Here is a 20,927-nt window from a genome sequence, read left to right on the forward strand (position 1 = left end):
AAGTCACTGCAGTGAGGAGGTCCGCCCACAGCCAAGGATGGGGGCTTAGCTGGAAAAGGGCAGCTAGACAGTCAGATCCATCAAAAACCAACAGTGAGCTCAACCTGGCAGCTTGCCTGCAAGCAGGTCAGAAAATCCAAGCAGTTTCGTTTTCCCCCCAAAACAAGTAACCAACAGCTAGAAGGATTGAGCCAGTTCGCTGTGACCACTGCTAGCCAAACCCACGCTGGAACAGGGGCTGCTCCTTTTGGCCTCACAGGCCAGTGACCAATCCACAAGTGCGACACCATCCGGCTACTCACCAGAAGGATCTAAGCTGGACGCTGAGCTCTGGAAGGAAAGAGAGTCTTAATTACATTCTTATCTGTTTCCATATTCTGCTTTCTGAGGCGGCCAGGGGAAGGAGATCGAGAGAACTCCTCAGAGTTTTTTCTGCACAAATTGGAAGCAGTGAGTGAGGGTCCTGATGCCACCTTCGAGGGGGCCAGGGACAGACGGGAGGCGGCGTCAGAGGGAAGGGCCTGGAGAAGAGCTTATCTCCTTTTGAATACGTTTTATCATGTCTTGTGTAATTCGTATGGGTAGATTCCATAAATAGATTGATTAGTTAGTTGGTAAACAGATACAGACAGATGGGCCCGTGACGGAACACTAGGATATAGGAAGAACGAGGAGGAAGGAGGAAAGAAGTGGGGAGACATCGGAGACCAGAAGAAACACCAAGAACAATCCGAAACCACAATATAGCTAAGGTTCAGAATTATTAAAGTTTAGTTTATTAAGCACATTCTGAGTGTCAAGCTTCCGGGTGATCTCTTCCGGCGGTCCGGAGAGGGCGGGTGGGGAGCCAACCAATGGAAAGGAAGGCGGGAATTCGAAGCCGCCTTCGCCCGTGCCCGGGGATCTGGAGTACGCGCTGTGATCCTAAGTGCGCACTGGGATCCGGAGTGCGCGCTGGGATCCGGAGTGCGCACTGGGATCCGGAGTAAGCGCTGGGATCCGGAGTAAGCGCTGGGATCCGGGGTGCGCGCTGGAATCCGGTTGCGCGCTGGGATCCGGAGCGCCCGCTGGGATTCAGAGCGCACAGGACCTGGACGTCCAGGCTCCGATTCCTTGCGAGGTGCTTAGAGACCCTCAGCTCCCCTTCACCCTCACCGAGGTCTAGCCCACCAGATCCGGTGTCCGGTGGCCTGAGCAGCCCAGAAGCCAAGGAGACATCCGTGCATCTCTCCTGCCTGAAGGCCCGGATATTTTATCACACTCAGCGACTAATTCCTTTTAAAAGTAGGTGCTGAGGACTCGAGGGGCATGAGGGCGAAAAGGGATGATCCAGGTGGGTGAGAGCCTGACCAGCCCGGCACAGGAGAAAGGGGACACAGAGGGGCGGAGGGATGGGGGAGGGAGTCTGTCTCTGTCTGTCTCTGTCTCTCTTGCTTGTCCTGGCGCAAGTGCTAGAGCTCTCAACATGAAGTCTCTGAACTGGCAGAATCTGTTACTCTTAGGTGCAAGTTAGAGTGCAAGCTCCAGGTCCCAAGGTGCAGTTTTGAAATTACAATGTTGAAAGGGATTCTGCAATTAAATGTGTCAAAGGAGAAAGTAAGTTTTCTAGATAACCACCAAGTATGATGAACCCACCTATTCTGAGCTTACTAACTCATGACCCTTTGGAAGACTAATCTTAACTTATGGGTATGAATGTGTGTGTGTGTGTGTGTGTGTGTGTGTGTGTGTGTGTACTCAAGCACATGGATGGAGGGATGTGTGAATGCTAAAGGAAGTTGTCAGATGCCCTTGAATCAGCAGCTTCCGGGTTATGAACTGCATGACGGAGGTTCTGTCAATGTTGTCATGGACTTGGAGTAAAGGGAGGCCTGAGTATCGTGAGTAGAATGTGAATGAGAGTGCATATCTTGGAAAATATGGCACCACCTCAGCAACTGAGACATTATACCAAAGAGCTGCATATATTTAGTGTTAGAGCATTTTTAATAAAGTCAATATATGAAACGAGCCTAAGACTACACAGATGGAAGACAGAAACAGAAGCTGTAGTACACACACACACACACACACACACACACACACACACACGAGTAAGAGAGAGAGAGAGAGGGTGGGGGAGTGAGAGGGAGAGGAAAGAGGAAGTAGACTGATAGGGAATCTTAAAGGGTAGTCATTTGTGAACACATATGTGGGTCTGTGTCCACCCCACCATTGGGCACAACCTCTTGATGAGGTGGAAGGCTGGGAGTTTAACTGTGTTTATCCCAGGATACCACTGGGGCAGGTGGTGGGCTGTAAGAAAACACCTGGACACCACTCCTGCAGTGGGAAAGCACATCTGAAATGTGGGAAAGCTGGAGCTGGTTTTGGGTGTCCCCAAGCCCATAGCAAGGTTGATGCCATGATGTTCTCAGACATTTGGACATCCAGGCACCACTGGGAGTCTCAGAAGAGCTGAGAACAGAGTCAAGGCTCCCAGGCTGGGGACAGCATCTAGCCCGGGGTCACAGTACGGGGGCTTAGGACTAGGAATCCTGGCTTGTCCCAGCAGTGTTTTTCCTTATCTTGGCAGATGCAAGCTTGGTGGTGGTTGTGGCTGGAAGAGCAGAGGGTCCTTCTATGGGAGAATTAAGCTGCAGCTCTGTAGTTGAAGAACCATTTTAGTATGAAGTAATATACATATCAGTTCACTTAATTGATCCATCCCCTAACATGTACATATTTCATAGGTGTATTCTGCAGTTTGGATATATGGGTTAGCAATTCAGAACACTGGCTACTCTTCTACAGGACCTGGAGTCTATTCCTAGCACAGGAAGGACAACTCATAACTACATGTAACTCAAAGTCAGTTATCCTAATGTCATCTTCTGGCCTCCAAAGGCATCATACATGCTTACAAAAAAATTGAAGAACAATAACAACACACACAGCCCCCTGAAACATCTTCAAAGAGTTACAAATATACAGTGCATGAAAGAGTCCTGAGTGCCTACATTGGGAGAGCGCTGAGAGCACCAGTGACTCAAACTCAGTTTCTGGAGACAAAGGAGTTCCTGGAGGGTACCCCACAACAGTGGACCTGCAAGGAAAGTTGCATTTATTTGATATTGGCTAGGTCACTGTAATGCTCCACCTTATCATTCCAACTCTCTATACTCCCTACCCTTTGAGATTGGGTCTCTAGTTGTCATTTTAGCTGTGAGGACCCCCTAATGTTCAAACAGCAGAGGCAACTACAGCTTCCCAAGCTGTTCAGAAGCAACGTTGATGTGTTGTTGATGGTGATATTTTTCTAATCCCATGAGCCTCTTTCATATTAATTGATATTAATTGCACTGAATAAAGTCGTTTTTTAAAAAGATTTATTTATTTATTTTATGTGTATGAGTATACTGTAGCTGTACAGATGGCTGTGAGCCATCAGGTGGCTGCTGGGAATTGAACTCAGGATGGCCCCACTCCCTCCAGCCCCTGCTCACTCTGGCTTAATACACTATAGCTGTCTTCAGATGCACCAGAAGAGGGCGTCAGATCTTGGTTGTGAGCCACCATGTGGTTGCTGGGATCCAAACTCAGGTAAGAGCAGTCAGTGTTCTTACCTGCTGAGCCATCTCGCCAGCCCCAGAATAAAGTGTTTTAATGTACTGTTATCATCTGTAGAATGTCTTTTGATCATGGGGCTCCTCTTTTCCCTTTTTTGTCCCTCCACCCACATGACAGTCCTTTTCCTACCCTTTAAAAGCTATATGATGGGGCTGGAGGGATGGCTCCATGGTTAAGAACACTGGCTGCTCTTCCTAAGCATCCAAGTTTACTTCCCAGCATCCACATGGCAGCTCCCAAAAGTCTGTAACTGCTGTTCCAGGGCATTTGGCTCCTTCACACATGCAGGCAGAACACCAATGTCCATAAGGTAGAAATAAAAGTTAAAAAATCTTTTCAAAAAGTTGTATACTGCATCTAAGAGTAAACATACAAAGTTTGTCTTTCTATATCATTTCATTTCATGCCCTATAATCCTCAGTTCTACCCATTTTCCTGCAATGATGCATTTCATTCATTCTTCACTATGCATGAGTAAACTCTCAGTTGCATGCAGGGAGCTTAATTGTGCGCATGCTATGATTTCCTCACCCACTCAACCCCTCAAGGCCCCTTTGCTTGTTGTGTGACTCAGCTGTTGTGAACATGAAGACAACTCACATGAGTGTACAGATGTGTGTCCTCTACAATGGCGTAGATGCTTTAGGATATGTGCCAGGATGGAGAAGAACCACTGCAGAATTAATATGCCTGAGGTCTTAAACCAGGCAGTAGTTACCATTAGGCTTCTTAACTGCTAGTATAGGAATGTTAAAGGGGGAAGAGGTGGAACAAAGGAAGTTTTTTCTAATGAGGTCAGCAATAATAGGCTTAAGTCCCCTGAGGATCTGGAGAGAGAGAGGGTATTGAGTTTGGATTATGTACCTGGTAGAGTCCAGTAATTGGATGACAACAAGAGAATGGTATTTAGCAACATAGGGGTTCTGAATGTCCCAGACTTGGGGATCTGCCTGAAAAGCTAGTAAAGGAAATAACATGGTAGTGTTAGTAGGTTGACTGCCTAGAAGAAGGAGCAGAGGAACTGCTAGTGAGCTTTGGTTTAGGCGAATGGGGGAGCAAAGGAAGTAGAGGCTCCCAGCCTAGCTAGAAGATCCCTTCCCAATAAGGAGACAGGACATGTTGGCACTATCAAAAAGGAATGGGTGAGAGGTATACTCGTAAAAATGCAACTAAGTGGTGGGGTCTGGTGAGAGAAGTCAGGTTGTCCTCCTATCCTGACAATAGGAAAATGAGAAGTAGGTCCCCAAAACTCTGTTAGGACCGAGTAAGTGGTTCTAGTGTCCAAGAGGAAGGAGATGGACTGCCTACATACCACAATATCTACCCGGGCCTCCCTGCTAGTGATGGCAGTGGTCGGGTCAGGGGAGCTCAGGCCTCCTCAGTTGGCCATAACCCAGCCTAGAAGATCAGTTGGAGGGTTATCTGGGAGTATTGTCCCTCTGTTCTGTGTAACATGAGGGCAATTGACAGCCCAATGTCCCTCTTGATGGCATGTAGGGCATGGCCCCTTTGGCTTGTGGAAGTTAGGGCAGGCTTTTGCCCAATGAATTTTTTGACCACATTTGTAGTAGGTACCTGAAACTGGGGGCAGTTTCAGGAACTGGGGTTCTCTCAGAGGAGGGAACAAAGGACCTGAAACAGAGGGTTTGAAATGCAAAGAGAAATCACGAAGTCAAGTTGAAATAGTCCAATCAAGACTTCACATTACTTAGAATAAGCCAGGGTTTTTATAGTCACAGAAGAAACCAAAACCAAATCTCTAGATTACATGATATTTGCATACTGCAAAAAAGGTTCAGGTGCCAAAAGTCCCCAGGTTCAGAAGATCTTCAGGAGGTGAGCATACTTAGGCAGTGGGCCTGCTCAGGCGGCTTCTTCAAAGACAAACTGACAGTCTGCAGAGAGTATCTGTCCCAGCTCCCCAGGTGTTAGCCTCCAAGCAGAGACTGCCAGAAGTCCAATGGCTGAGGGGAAGGGAGAGGTAACAAGTACCTGGTGGTCTCTGAGTCTTAGAAGACCAGGAGTCCAGGGCAGTGGCTAGATGGGGCTGGTCACACAGCCTTTACCAGCATAGGGTATTTTTGTCTGTGGGCCTTTTCATCTCTCTCATGGTACACTTTGAAGGCTAGCACCAAAACTCCTGCCTGTGGAGTTAGGGTTTCCTTCTCCAATTGCCTAAATTTAGCTTTTATGTCGGGGTAGCTCTGGGAAAGTAGGTCATCAGAAGTTGCTTACCTTCTGGGTTTTCAGGGTCCAGATTGGTATGCTGTAATAAAGCCTTTGTAAGGCGTTTTAAAAATTGGGATGGATTTTCCTGCTTGTCCTGGACAACCTCTTGGAGTTTTTTAAAATTTATTGGCTTTATGGCTGCTTTTCTAAGACCAGCCAGAAGGCATGTAATGAACCTGTCCCTGGCTAAAATACCAACTGCAGAATTGTAATTCCACCAGGGATCCTGGCCCGGCACTGTCTCAGCCAATTGGGTATGTGCTATCTGTTTGGTAAATTCCATCTGCATGCACTCTTGCCTCTTCCAAGACTCGTCTGCATTCCTCAGGAAGTAAGTTATTAGTATATAAGAATCATATGAACATCATGGAAAGTCAAGCTGTAAGATTGAGTGATATACTGGAGCTCTTTAATAAACTTGGAAGAGTTAGAAGTATAGGACCCCAGCCTGTTTTCTATTTGAGAAAGTTTACTCAGTGAGAATAGAACATGTACTCTGACATGACCATCTACTCCAACAACTTCCCTTATAGGTAGAATCATTGCTGGGTCAGATATCTCTGGGGAGGGAGGACTTGGAGGTTTGGCTGTAGCCTTAGAGGGGGTGACAGGAGGAGTGAAGGTAGTTGCCAATGTGGGGTATTTGGAGCGCCCTCCAGCTGGCACAGAAGAAGGGGAGGTGTCTGGAGAGATAGAGCTAGCAGGCTCTGGGGCATCCTGGTAAGGAGGGAAAACTGAGGCAGCAGTTTGGGTTTTCGGTGGTATGGAGACAGGTCTGCAGTGAAAAGGGGGTGGTTCATTAGCTGGATCTAGCATTGTAGCGTCATCTAGCAGAGGTTGTGTAGATTTCATGGCTAAGAGAAGTTGGGTTGGGGACAAGAAGAGCACAAGGAGGGATTGGAATGGAGATAGATAAATGCTTGGACATAAGGAACCTCCTTCCATTTACCAGTTCGCTGGCAGTATGTATTAAGATCCCTTAAAATAGTTGGATCTAGGGTGCCGTTAAGTGGCCATTTTGAACTCCCGTGTAGTTGATATTTAATCCATATCTCATTGCAGAGATATATTAATTTTGATGCCTTCAAGTCAGGCGTTAGCTTCAACGATTTGAGATTTTCCAGGAGGCATCCCAGTGGGGTGCCTGGAGGTACGGTCGAAGACATTCTGACACCCATTGGCGGGTAGTTGGACTATTCATACCAGCGTCGTGAGAACAATCCAAGAACCAAAAAGTTAACAGCCATGCTAGTGGTCTAAGTTGTCATGAGAACCCCCTAGTGGCTACCCAGCAGACCCTGGGTCTGCTGTGGAAAGCAACCTACTCTGGTACCAAGGATTTTTCAGCTGCAAGAGCCGGGAATAATTGGGGAAGGAAGAGTTGCTTTCGAGGGAGGGGAAACCAATGGCAGAAGTCCTAAGACATATGTCAACTCGGAGGCGTGACTGTAAACCTCATAGTTCCCAGAGAAGGCTGGCCAGGCCGTATCTGGAAAGATGGAGATCCTCCCCTTGACTGGTCCTACCAGCTAATATGTCGGTGTCTGTGCAAGAATTATAATGGACTGGTAAATAGAAAGCGTGAAACTGAATGGGTAGGTGTGGGACTGAACAGAGGCTAGCTCCACATGATAGACCAGGCGGGACACAGATCATGTGGTAGAAGTTCGTAAGTCCTGCGGTATCTGGGGAAAGAAAGGGCAGTAGCGGAAGGGGGAGGAGAAGGAATATTCCCCGTATATATATGGGTTCTGATGTAGTGACCACAGGTAAAGGTGGGAGGTGAGCACAATGGATTCTGGGTATATGGTGGGTGTTGCCCTGGCAACAGGTCTGTGAGACCCACCCATGTGACACCACAGGCCCTGATGCTAACACCCACACACTCAGGGCAGCTGCTCTTCCTGGTTGTGGTCAGTGGTGTGGCCTGTGCACATGGCCATGATCTAGTCATCTCGGTCCCCTCTGCAGTGTTCCGCAGAAGCTGTTGATGGAACCACCAAGTTCCCGAGTCTCGGCACCAAATGATGTGTTAGAATAGCAGCTCACATCTGGACACAGCACACACTAGGCGCACACAGTTCCACGTGTAAGAGGTTTTATTGGGCCAAGGTGGTGGCCCACGCTTTTAATCCCAGCACTTGGGAGGCAGAGGCAGGCGGATTTCTGAGTTCGAGGCCAGCCTGGTCTACAGAGTGAGTTCCAGGACAGCCAGGGCTATACAGAGAAACCCTGTCTCGAAAAAAAAAAAGAGGTTTTATTGGGAAAGAGAGAGCGATGGGAGATGGGGTGGCAGCGGAAAGAGAAGAGGGAGAGAGAGGGGCATTCCACACACACACCCACACACACACACACACACGTGTGTGTGTGTGGGTGTGTGTGTGGGGGGGTGTGGTGATGTGATAGTCACAGGTAAAGATGGGAAGTAGGCCCAATGGATTCTGGGAATATGGTGGCTGTTGCCTTGGCAACAGGTCTGAGGGGCCCACCTATGTGACATCACAGGTTTCAGAAGCCCTGATGCAGGCAATGTGGACAGTCTGACGTAGCCCCTTCCCACACCTGGGATTAAAATGAGAATATACTCTTACAATGTTTCTGTGTTTCTTAAAGAAACCAAAATTCTCACTTCAGCCAGGTCAACACAGTGAACGAAGCCTGAGTCCTTTGGAAGAACAGCAAGTTCTCTAACCACAGATCCATTTCTCCAGCCCCTAGATGTCACTTCTGAATTCTTCATGCACTCCCTTCTGCAATGTTCCTCAAACTTTACAGAGCAGGTCATGTTGATATTCTAAGAAAGGCAATTATTCTTGGCACTTTGAGCAGGGATAAGTCTCTGTATTGTCCACTGTCTTAGTTAAGGTTTCATTGCTGTGAACAGACAACATGACAAGGCAACTCTTGTAAAGGAAAACATTTAAAGTGGAGTGGCTTACTGTTTCAGAGATTCAGTCCATTATCCTCATGGCGGGAAGCATGGCAACATCCATGCAGACATGGTACTGGAAGAACTGAGAGTTCTAGAGTCTTCACTCAAAGGCAGCCAGAAGGAGACTCTCTTTTACATTGTGTGGCCTAAGCACAAGTGGAGATCTCAAAGCCCACCCCCACAGTGACATACTTCCTCCATCAAGGCCACACCTCTTGATAGTGCCACTCCAAATGCCCAAGGACTCAAACACATGAATCGATAGGGGGGCAAACCTATTCAAGCCACTACATCACAGCAGAGGGAAGCTTTTGTTGCTGTAATTTCCAACCCCAATAAGCCCCTATAAAAAGCACAATACAGTTATTATAATTATAGGCTATAAGCCTAGATTGGGCTAATCTAACACTATGTTAACTTATTACCAGCTATAAGAACCATTGCTACTTGTGGTTTCTCCTGGCCACATGGTTCTGGTCCATCATGGTTTCCTCCCCCTCTCCCTCAGTCCTCTCTCCTTCCCCTCTTGTCCTTTTCTGCCTCTCTACCTGCACCCACTCTCAAACCCCAAGTCCCTTTTCTGCCCAATCGGAGGCTCTAGCTTTTATCAACCAGTTAAAATGGGGAGAAGGTTCACCTGAGATCATCTGAGTACATGATGGACTGCTAGTCAGGGGCAATCCCTCTTGAGGAGGCAGAATTAGCACCAGAATACAAACAGCATCAGGACCACCCACAACAAGCTTTCAGGCCAAAGTTGAGGGGAGCACTAATCCAAATGTCCTAGTTTGTTTTTCATTGCTGTGAAGAGACACCATGATCAAGGTAACTCTTATGAAGGAAAACATTTAATGTGGGCTGGCTGACAGTTTCAGAGGTTTAGTTCATTATCATCATGGTGGGGCGCATGGCAGCGTCCAGGCTGACAGGGTGCTTGAGGAGAGCTGAGAATGTTAAATCTTGATCCACAGGCAGCAAGGAGGGGACTGGTTACGCACTGAGCAGAGTTTAAGCATAAGAGAACTCAAAAATCACCCCCACAGTGACATACTTCCTCCAACAAGGCCACAAGTTGTTGTGCCACTCACATTAGGCCAAGCATTCAAATAGATAAGCCTATTCAAAGCAACATGCCAAGTATATAAGCATCATGGGAAAGTTGTGTTTTAAAATAATATTTTAACTGTATATTTATTTGGAATGTATCAGTTTTTCCTGCATAAATGTCTATGCATCAACATGAGTCACCATTTGGAAAATGAACCTGGGTCCTGAACTGGAAGAACAGTCAGTGCTCTTAACTACTAAGACATCACTCCAGGCCCAAGAAAATTATTTTTCTTGGCAGTCCCTCCATGCCTTTATAAGGATTCTGCAGATATCACCGCTCACTGTCCAAGTGTGGGAAGCAGGGCTTCCGTTCCTGTAGTCTGTCATGTTGAACAGGGAAGGAGAAGCCTTTCTGCAAGATGGAGTTGCCCTGCCTGGGATTCTGAGGAATAGTCTAACTATAGATAGAAACCAGGATAGTAATTTTTAAGAAAAGTGAATTGATTAACTATTACTGAAGGAATCAACAAGATATATAAGACTGTACTAACTGAATTTAAAATAAATATTTGGAAAGGTCCAATACCAGACTTGCTAGGCAGAAAAACAAATCAGTAAAATTGAAGAAAATACCAATGAAAGCTCACAGATCATAAAAATGTCCAGTAAATATTCTTCAGGAAGGACAGCATGTCAAGCCAGGAAGTTTGAAAGATTCGCAGTATGTAGATTGTTTTTATTTTATTTTGTCATAGTTAGAAGAACACTGTTCAAATATGACTTCATAAGATCAGGAAAAACGTCCCAAGAGAATGAAAAGAGAAAATCCGAGTTCCAGAACTTAGAAGCGACACCAGGAGAGAGATTTGCAATAGAGAACACCCACATTAAAGGAGGACGAGGGCTGTGTTGTACTTCCTGGAGAATGCTTTCCTGACAAATAGAAAGCTGTAACCTTGTATTTCTCTACCTGTCCTCTTTAATTGCAGAAATAATAACTCTGGGACATCTTACATATGATGTCTTTTAATTCAAAACAATTACATAAGGACTATATACAATCATTACAACAAATTTGAATATTTACAAGTTTGAATATGTGCACAAGTTACTATAGTCAGTTCAAATTTTCCCAACAGTCCCTGTCTTAGTTGGGTTTACTGCTGTGAAGAGACACCATGGCCAAGGTATCTCTTATAAGAAAAAAAAAAAACATTTAATTGGTGCTGACTTATAGTTTCAGAGGTTCAGTCCATTGTCATCATGGTGGGAAGCAAGGCAGGCATGGATCTAGAGGAGCTTAGATTTCTACATCTTGATCCCAAGGCAGCCAAGAGAGGACTCCCTTCGGCCCTAGATAGAGCTTGAGGACAAGGAGCCCTCAAAGACCATCTACACAGTAATGCACTTCCTCCAACAAGGACACACCTTTTCCAATAAGGCCACACCTCCTATGAGTGCCACTTTCCATGGGCCAAGGATATTCAAACCACCACAGTCCCTAGACAAATGTCACATCTGACTGTCATTCTTGCTTATCCAGAGCAGCTGAGATGGTTGTGCTCTGTGTATGGTAAAGCAGAGCTGCCTCTAACTGCTTAGGCCCTTCTGTAATGACTCTGTCTGTCTTCCAGGAGAGGATTTCTTCTGGAAAACAGAGACAGTGACTGCCAAATGAGCATCACTGTTGATCAGGACACGGACTATGCTGAACTGGTTCTGTATGTAGGAGACATCACACTTGGAGAGAAGAATAGGAATTCCATGAAAGATAGTCAACTGAGAAGAAAAGAGGCCAAAACTATCTTACAGGCTATGTGTACCCTACTGAATTCTGGAGGGGGCGTGGTCAAGGCTCACATTAAAAACCAAAACTACAGCTTCACCAGAGATGGACTAGGAAAGGATTTAGATGATTCCTTGCTCAATATCCTGCCATTTCCTGATGAATACCGAGACTTCATGCAGCACGAAGACAACTTTTTCATTTTTGTGAAACCATGGAAACCGAATCAGAAAGGTCCAGGGATCACCACCTTGAAAACCAACTTGTACCACAGAAGCATCTCATCCACAGATGAAGTGAAAGCAGCTGCTGCTTGGCAGTTCCTCAAAGCCAGACCAAGTTCACCTGGAAAAACAGTCTGTAATGAAATACTAAATGAATGTCTTATCTTATTTAACAGATCTTGGCTTGACTATGAGGAGACATTCTGTTTCACTAAATCCAAATATGCTGAAGTAAAATTGACTCCTAAGGAAAAGATTTTTCCTAAGGAAAAGATTTTTCCTAAGAAAAAGATTTTAGAGATGCTCCCTCAAACTGTTTCTGCATTTGCAAACACTGACGGGGGATATTTGTTCATTGGTTTGGATGGCAAAACCCAGCAAATTATTGGTTTTGAAGCAGAGAAGAGCGACCTTGAGGATCTAAAGAGTGAAATAGAGAAGTGCACCCGACAGCTGCCTGTCACTCACTTCTGTGAGAAGAAGGAAAAGATCAAGTACATATGCAAATTCATCGAAGTACACAAATCCGGAGCCGAGTGTGCATATGTGTGTGCGCTCAGAGTGGAGAGATTCTGCTGTGCAGTGTTCGCTGCAGAGCCCGAATCCTGGCACGTGGAAGACAGCTGTGTGAAGAGGTTTACCGCAGAGGAGTGGGTGAAGCGCCAGATGGATGCCCGAGCAGGTTGGGGAATGGAGATTAATAATCAGTTTCCATTTGGCTAAGGGGGGTTGGAAGATTGCTTTCTGGGCTTGGGCAACTTGAAAACTCCTCACATATCAACAACTAGTTTATTGATCTCTAATTTCTTATGGAAAGTATATTCACCGTTTTCAATAAAGCTGTGAGCTATTTCCTTCACAGTGGCCAAATCTGATACAGCCTGCTTCTCCAGTAGCTGAAAATGGAGCAGGAATAGGGAGGAGTCAGGCTCCATAATTCCCTTCAAGGGTCTTGTCATCTGCCATAGCAGGTTAAGCTGACATCCCAGCCAAGTCTCAGGCTAGGAGTAAATGCAGCTCTACTGTTTTGCAGTAGAACAAAGAGAATGTTGTCCCGTCCTAGCCTCATGGCAGGCCCATTTTTCCATCAGAGCTGAGCAGCACAGTCTGGCATGGACACTCCCCTTCCTGTACTCTGATCTTAACACATTCACCCAGAGTTGCCTGTCCAGCTCATCTTGCCTCTCTCCAGACCATTTTAGCTTACTTGTCCCAGTCTCTTGTACAGCAAGGCTTCTGCAGCTTACCTTCAGGTACCCCGCCTTGATCTCAATTCTGTGGTTTCATCCTGTTTTTAAAACACCGAAGCCTCATGTGAACTCACACCAGAACCTTACAATCTCTGAAAATGCGAGCTTCTCACACTCTTTACAAACTCCTTCCTGACCAGCCTTCCTGCCTTCTAGATTTAACTGCTTTTAAGAGAAACCAAACTTGCTAGCATGTCTTAATTAGGAGGATGCTTGCCTAGCATGCAAGAAGCTCTGGCTTCATTCCCCTGTGCTGCATAAGGCCTTAAAACTAGGCATGGTGGTGCACTTGTGATGCAAAATCTTTTGAGGTAGATACAGGTGGATCAGAAATTCAGTCACCCTTGGCTACATAGTGACTTTGGTACCAGCCTTGGCTAGGTGAAACACCATATCTATTTTCAAAAACAAATAAACACAAAGTAAAGTATACCCATCTAATTGTTAATACGTTAAGCTTCTCTTAGCATCCTTTCTACAGCTATGTTTCATTGAGGGTAGTGTAATGCAATTCAGTATCATCAAAATCTAATTTGGTAGTTTCTTTTTGACCTTATCATCTGACTTCCTTTTCTATTAGGTACACAGGGTTCAATTGAGGTTTTTAATATGCTTTGCAAGAGTTATTGGATTTACGGGAAACTTAAAATTACCTTTGTCTCCTCAGGTTTTTCCAATCAAGATAAACGCACTCTTCAATCAAGCAGACTGCCACTCAGTCCCGGTACCTGCTGTCCTTATGACAATCCTGATGCTCCTCAACAGACTGCTCACCTTCCAGGTAGTTTCACTGTGGCTGCCTAGGTTGGTTGCAGTGACTAGGTTCCAGACCCCTTGTTCAACTGGGCTTTGTGGTGAAAGGTGTCACACGATAGCATGTGACATTCTCAGACAGGGAGACAAACAAAAGACATTTCCTCTGTGATTCTAACCTGCCAGGTAGAAGGTGATAGTGTCCCTTCAGATTCCTTTACTGGATACAAGGCTTTCAAGAACTGCATGCTTGTTCTTCATATATATGTATGGCTAGGACTGCCAGTCTGTGCTCACCAGGGAAGCCTAGCCTTAACAAGGAAGGACACAGACGGCAGGTAGATGTGTTAAGAGAGAGCTTTACTGTAATTCACTCAGTATTTATAGTTAGGCTTAGGAACCAGACCCAGAGGAAATCGACACTTGCCCACCTAACATAAACACGAGAAAATCCATTAACACCAGACCGGAGGGAGATCTTGAAAGGAAGATCGGAAAGCCTTTAACATAAGCATGAGACCTGCTAAGTCTTTGATCTAAGGAGCAGCAGTCAGGGCTCCACACAGCAGGTGCTCGGCTCCAGCTGGCAGCCTGTCGGGGCTGCTTTACAGAACCTAGTCACTCCCAAGCAAAAAGGGGGGAGAAGGAGTCCACAGGAGGGGTTTTTCTCTACCTACCTGCTTGTTACAAAGAGAGTTCAATAATGATGGAGGACTGAAAGCACACCATGTCTTGGTCTCATTTTTTAACCCCTTCCAGCATTCCAGTTCCCTTAATTTTTCACAGGCTCTTACTCCCATTCCAGAAGACCCGTTCCTGTGTGGCTGCAGGCAGCCACACTCTCCCCATCCCTGAAGCTCTGGGAATGTGCTCTGCTCCCTCCTTTGCTCTGTGGAGCCTCCCCATTTCTCTGTGCTTTTCTCGTAATTAGCTTCCATGGCTCCCTCTTTGGCAGTTTGAGTTTCTAAGTCTCCCTCGCATCTGCCTCCTTCCAATTCTTGAATCAGAGTTTGGTATCTTGTGTCCAACTTCTCGGTTGGGATGCAAAGTGTGGGATTTACAAACTCCTTGGTGATGTGTCGCACATGACACTCCAGGTATTTTACTTTTATATAATTTGTTATGTTTCTTTTCTTGTCTAGTGACATCTGGAACGGTGATATGCTCTCCTGAAGCCCTCTGCAAGATACTGTTCTCACTACATGAAGGCTATGAGCAGTTACTCCGAGCAGAGTTGGGCTCACTTCTCAAAGGAACACTGGTCATATCTAAGAGCTGGGCTTTGGATCTGGGCTTGCAAGAGAAGCAGGAAGTCATCTTGGATGCACTTCATATTTCCCAGGACAGCCTCCTGACCCTGCACGGCTTTGTCCGGGGAGATGAGGACCTGGAAGAAAACAGCACTCTTTTGAGGGAACTAGGTGCTGAGTTAAAGGGCTATTATAAACAAACTGCCCTAACACTAAAGCAGAAGTTGGTAAACCATTGTGGATACACTGGGAAAATGGGTATTGTGATAAAGATAACATACTTGGGGCATAAGGCAGTGTGTCTTTATGACTCAAGCTCGAAAATATATTATCCACAAAAATATTATCTGAATACCAAGACAGTAAGGTATTTTAAAAAAGGTCTTGCTGAAATCTTAAGAAGTCGTGAGTCTTCTACAGTTTACCCAGGAAAAACTGTGATCATTGTGTTTTTAAAAGTATGCAATTATATAGTTTACTTTTCAAGAAAAATCTTAACTCATGTTCGAGCCTGGTTTGATATAAAAAAAAGGCATATGACACAATGATATTTCACAATATGTAGATGATAATGTTCTCTCATTCTATAAACATACGGAAAATATGACTTTGAGCTTCAGAGAAATAGAAACCAAATTCTGGAAAAGGGATTGGCTATTGGAGATGTCAATGACAAACCATAGCATTAATAATGTGTCCCTGAGCCATGCATGTGGCCCATGCCTTTGATTCCAGCACCTGGAGGGAGGCAGGTCAGTCTGCTCTATGTAAAGAGTTCCAGGACAGCCTGAGTTGTGCAGTGAGAGCCTCTCTCAAAATGTATTAATTAATTAGCTAGCTAATTAATTAATACATGTCTCTCCTTATGTGCATAGCCACTCCTTCTTGATGATGAAATGCATGATGACTTTGAAGTATGGGAGACATTCATCCTAGAGAAGTCAGTAAAGAAAATGTTGAAATAGGGGTATGATATGGAGATATTTTGTCATGGGGTTGCTATCCAGCCTTGTGTGTTATTGCTCTTAAATACTTGATTTGTAAATGACAACCTGAGGAAAGACTTCCTACATGTCCTAAATCATAGGAGCAAATGTCAGAGTATGTGGAGATTAAATAGCAACTGCCCACAACATCATATGTTATAAACAGGAGATTTCTAGAGACGTCAAAGAGACAGGGAAACTGAATACAATTATTTTCTGTGAGGAGAGAAAGGAAAACATTGTATCTCATGGATGTAAGACAGTCCGCAGGTCTTAGGCCATGCTAGCAGTCTCTATGGGGGTATGGTTTTTCTTTTTTCTTTCTTTTTTTTTTTTTACTGTTATAATAATTTTAATTTATCTTGCATTTTACAGAAGTCTATGAATGATTTTAAAAAGGACCACCTTACCCCATCACGTTTCTCTGACAGTTGTTAAAGTAGGCAACGAGTATGTCAACAGCTTGAATATCTTGCAAGGATTTCAGAACAATCACTTGCCAAAGAACTTGGCAGTTTTTCTATCTTGTTTTTAACTCAATAGTACATCCACTCTGATGGTAACCTGTCCAGCCAAATCGCCAACACATTTTGGAAAAATCAATGGTGATTAGCAAATTAGTTAGCTTTGGCATGGAGCTGTGCTCGCTTGCCTGTGACAGCCTGGAAGCCAGTTTTGATACTGGCTACAGAGCATCGAGAATGACAAGTTTCACACTGTAAGAAGCAGGGTCGGGTGTCCTTCTCTAGAATTGTGTCTGGTGACCAACACGTATGACAAGTGACGTATTCCTTGATATATCTTCTTAAGACATTTTCTATCTGTTTCTGTTGGAATCTTCCTTTGATTACAAGTTGGTTATTACCATCTATAGAACCACTTGTACCCAATTCTGCCAAAAAAAAAAAATGCAAGGAGATGTTTGGGTTGACAATGTAATAGTTTACAGATGTCTGTAAAATTAACAAAAGAAGTTTTCTTGGTTCCTACTCAGACAACCTGTGGAGGTTTCATAACAAATTTCCTCTTCTCTCCAGCAACCATATCTGGATTCTTTTCTCTCATGATGTTGAGAGAACTCTGTTCAGCAACTCTTTATATGTATAGTCTCTTTCTGAGCCTACCTAAGCAGGCCCAGTTTGGTTACTGAATGAAACGCCATCATCTTTTTTGCCATCTTCATCTTCTAAAGCTTCATCTTTTTCTAGTATTTCATCTTCTTCTGGGAATTTAACATTGTTCTTTTTCTTCTTTTTATTGCCAAGCATAATATCAAGGTCATCCTCTGGCTCAGCTGGCTCTTGAACATCACTTTCAATCTTAACATCCTTTATAGCTTCTTCAGCTTCATCAATATCAAATATCTTTTTTGTCTTTTTCTTCTTTTTCTTTTGATTAAAGAAGTTCAAGTCATCTAAGTCATCAGAAGCATCTTTTTTCCTACTGTCTTCTTCGTCAGCTTCCACATCTTTTTCTTCAGTTGGTTCTGGCTCCACTTCTTTTGTCTCTGAGGGCTGAGTTTCTTCTGTCTGGGCATCACCTTCTTCATCTAACATAAAAGGCTTCTTCTTCTTCTTCTTTTTCTTTTTGCTCATAGTAGGATCAAAAATCATCTCGTCCCCGGACATGGCTGTGATTCGAGCAGGTTCGGCAGGGATGGAAAGTCAGACTGGTTGTTGGCTTCACAGCTCGGAGTCAGCGCAGCTCCCACCGACACCTCTCACAGCACCGCGCTAGGCTCTTGCATCAGCGAAAGGTGGGGGGTTGGGGGGGATGGTTTTTCAAGACAGGGTTTCTCTGTGTAACTCTGGCTGTCCTGAAACTCACTCTGTAGACCAGGCTGGCCTCAAACTCAGAAATCCACCTGCCTCTGCCTCCCAAGTGCTGGGATTAAAGGCGTGCGCCACCACCGCCTGGCAACAACAGGATTTTAAGATGTTGATATTGCTCGTTTAGGGCTTGATGTGGTGTATTTTTCACGTTCATATCATCACGTTGTTTGTGCTGTAGATAACACCTATAAAGATATTTACAGCATCGAGTTTACATGAGATTATTACGCATTAATTGAAGTGTTGGGATTCCCTTCATAAAGGAAGAAATGTCTTTATTGCACATCTACGTTTGTAAAGGATAAAATTTCTCAACATTTGACCCATAGCGGCTATTGCAGTGTGTACTGGCTGGTTTTGTGTCAACTTGACACAGGCTAGAGTTATCACAGAGAAGGGAGTTTCAGTTGGGGAAGTGCCTCCATGAGATCCTCTTGTGGGGCATTTTCTCAATTAGTGATCAAGGGGGTAGGGCCCCTTGTGGGTGGTGCCATCCCTGGGCTGGAAGACTTGGGTTCTATAAGAGAGCAGGCTGAGCAAGCCAGAGGAAGCAAGCCAGTAAGGAACATCCCTCCATGGCCTCTGCATCAGCTCCTGCTTCCTCACCTGCTTGAGTTCCAGTCCTGACTTCCTTTGGTAATAAACAGCAATATGGAAGTAAGCTGAATAAACCCTTTCCTCCCCAACTTGATTCTTGGTCATGATGTTTGTGCAGGAATAGAAACCCTGACTAAGACAAATTGGTACCAGCACAGTGGGGTATTCCTGTGACAACCTGACCTTTAGAAGGGCTGTGGAAGGACTTTGGAACTTTGAACTAGAAAAGCCACTGGTTGTTAAGAACTCTGTGGGATGTTCTGTAGGAGCTTGGAAGATTATGTTGAGAACAGTGCGGAGATGGAGGCCTGGCTTGTGAAATTTCAGAAGGAAGATTAAAGACTATAATCAGAGCCATGTTGTTTTGATTGTGAAGATTCTGTGGTTTTGGTTAGCTGGGGCTGAAGTATCATCTGTGATTAACAAGATACCAGAACTACTAAATCAAAAATTTTGCATTACTGGGACTATTGATGTTAGTTAGCTGGAGCTAAGACATTAGCGGTGATTAAAAAGAAACCATCATCACTGAGGTGACATCTTCTGGGAGTGTTTTCTGGGAGCACAAAGAGGCTGTGTTCCAGAGATAGCCAAGGTCGTACCTTGTGCTGCAGCAGGACTTGGTAATGTATACGAGTCACCCAGGTGGTACTGGTTTTGACAGCATGAAGGGGTCATGAAGAGCAGCTGAGGCTCGGCACAGTGAGAGGCCATGGAAGGCCATTGGTAAAGGGGCAGCCTGGGTTTGCAATTGATAGCCCAGGACTGAAGGGGTCATGCAAAGGAGTTGAGGCTTGGCACCATGAACAGAGCCTATGAGAGGCTATTGGCGAAGCCTAGTTACAGCAAAAGACAGTGTTTTGGAGATGCCAGTACTATGAATGACCACCAAGAACAGCAGCAGCAGTGGAGTACAAGCATCTGAAGCCTAGAAGACAAAGTGTGTGCTACAAAGAGCGGAGCTGGAGAAGTGACCCAAGCCCTTGGAGGAATACAGAAGATCGTGAGTGAATCCCAAACATTGGACAGTTAGAGTTTGATTTTTGCTTTTGATTGATTGTGACTGTGCCCTGATATTTTTCCCTCTTGAAGGAAGAAAGTATTTTAGTGGAGCCCACAGTTAAGAGACCTTGAATTTTAAAAGATTGGACATTTTATTTTATTTTTTTGACTTGAGTGAGTGAGGTTATTCTCAGGCCTCAGAGATCAGGTTACATTCCTTTAAGAAATGGTGTGTGGCTCAGATGCTTCGAGGGTGCGGAGACGTCGACTGCTCACCTGAGCAGCTGAGCAAACATCTAAAGATGGTGCCTGGTGGAAGAAAGCATTCTGGGAAATCTGGGAAGCCACCATTGGTTGATCAGCCTAAAAAAGCCTTTGACTTTGAGAAAGAAGATAAAGATCTGTCTGGTTCAGAAGAAGATGTTGCTGATGAAAAGACTACAGTAATTGATAAACATGGAAAGAAAAGATCTGCAGGAATGATTGAAGATGTGGGAGGTGAAGTACAGAATATGCTGGAAAAATTTGGAGCTGACATCAACAAAGCTCTTCTTGCCAAGAGGAAAAGAATAGAAATGTATACCAAAGCTTCTTTCAAAGCCAGTAACCAGAAAATTGAGCAAATTTGGAAAACACAACAAGAGGAAATACAGAAGCTTAACAATGAATATTCTCAGCAATTTAGGAGTGTGTTGCAGCAGTGGGAACTGGATATACAGAAATTTGAGGAACAAGGAGAAAAACTAACTAATCTTTTTCGACAACAACAAAAGATTTTTCAGCAGTCTAGAATTGTTCAGAGCCAGAGAATGAAAGCACTCAAACAGCTACATGAGCAGTTCATAAAGAATTTGGAAGATGTGGAGAATAATAATAATCTATTTACTGGTACACAAAGTGAACTTAAAAAAGAAATGGCTATGTTGCAAAAAAAAGTTATGATGGAAACTCAGCAGCAAGAGATGGCAAATGTTCGAAAGTCTCTTCAATCCATGTTATTCTGATGAGTCTTTGAAGAAAGAACCTGAACCTATGTAATATGATACAATTAAAACATTAGCTAAGAGGCATGTCTTTAGTAATTATAGTTTAAACTATAACATCTGAAATCTTTAGCTTGTTTAAGTGGAAGATTTTTGTTCCTGTTAACTTCTAAATAAACCTAAACAATTGTGTAAGTAGCAACTATTCCAATGTATCAAGCTTTCAGGGTTTTTTTGTTTGTTTTAATAGTTGTTCTCTCTACTATTATATCAATAAAGATGATTTAAACTTAAAAAAAAAAAGAAATGGTGTGTGTATTAAGATAGTCTATCCATAAAATCATTCACCAACTGTTTCAATGAACAATGATCCTGCTTGGAGGGTGGCACAGACATTAGGTGTGGGTAAGAATCTGGTTCATTGGCTATGATAATTTGGAAAAG

The 20,927-nt window shown here is 44.4% G+C and overlaps 2 protein-coding genes and 1 pseudogene across 3 annotated transcripts; 2 read left to right on the top strand and 1 right to left on the bottom strand.

The window, feature by feature from the left end:
- The first annotated feature begins 1,231 nt into the window (after nt 1-1,231).
- Nucleotides 1,232-16,968, top strand: LOC116078556 (schlafen family member 12-like). Its single transcript, XM_031353846.1, has 4 exons — nt 1,232-1,333; nt 11,455-12,512; nt 13,748-13,861; nt 14,976-16,968. Exons 2-4 carry the CDS (start codon nt 11,495-11,497, stop codon nt 15,629-15,631), a joined length of 1,788 nt encoding a protein of 595 aa, XP_031209706.1. The 5' UTR covers nt 1,232-1,333; nt 11,455-11,494; the 3' UTR covers nt 15,632-16,968.
- Nucleotides 16,613-17,737, bottom strand: LOC116078557 (annotated as a pseudogene). Its single transcript, XR_004113587.1, has one exon. The product of XR_004113587.1 is annotated as a eukaryotic translation initiation factor 2 subunit 2 pseudogene (transcript).
- A 1,990-nt stretch (nt 17,738-19,727) lies between these two features.
- LOC116077730 (synaptonemal complex protein 3-like) lies at nt 19,728-20,566 on the top strand. Its single transcript, XM_031352475.1, has one exon. The coding sequence runs from the start codon at nt 19,743-19,745 to the stop codon at nt 20,502-20,504; it is 762 nt and encodes a 253-aa protein (XP_031208335.1). The 5' UTR covers nt 19,728-19,742; the 3' UTR covers nt 20,505-20,566.
- The last annotated feature ends 361 nt before the right edge of the window (nt 20,567-20,927 follow it).

The sequence above is a fragment of the Mastomys coucha genome, unplaced genomic scaffold, assembly GCF_008632895.1.
Source record: "Mastomys coucha isolate ucsf_1 unplaced genomic scaffold, UCSF_Mcou_1 pScaffold5, whole genome shotgun sequence".
Lineage (NCBI taxonomy): Eukaryota > Metazoa > Chordata > Mammalia > Rodentia > Muridae > Mastomys > Mastomys coucha.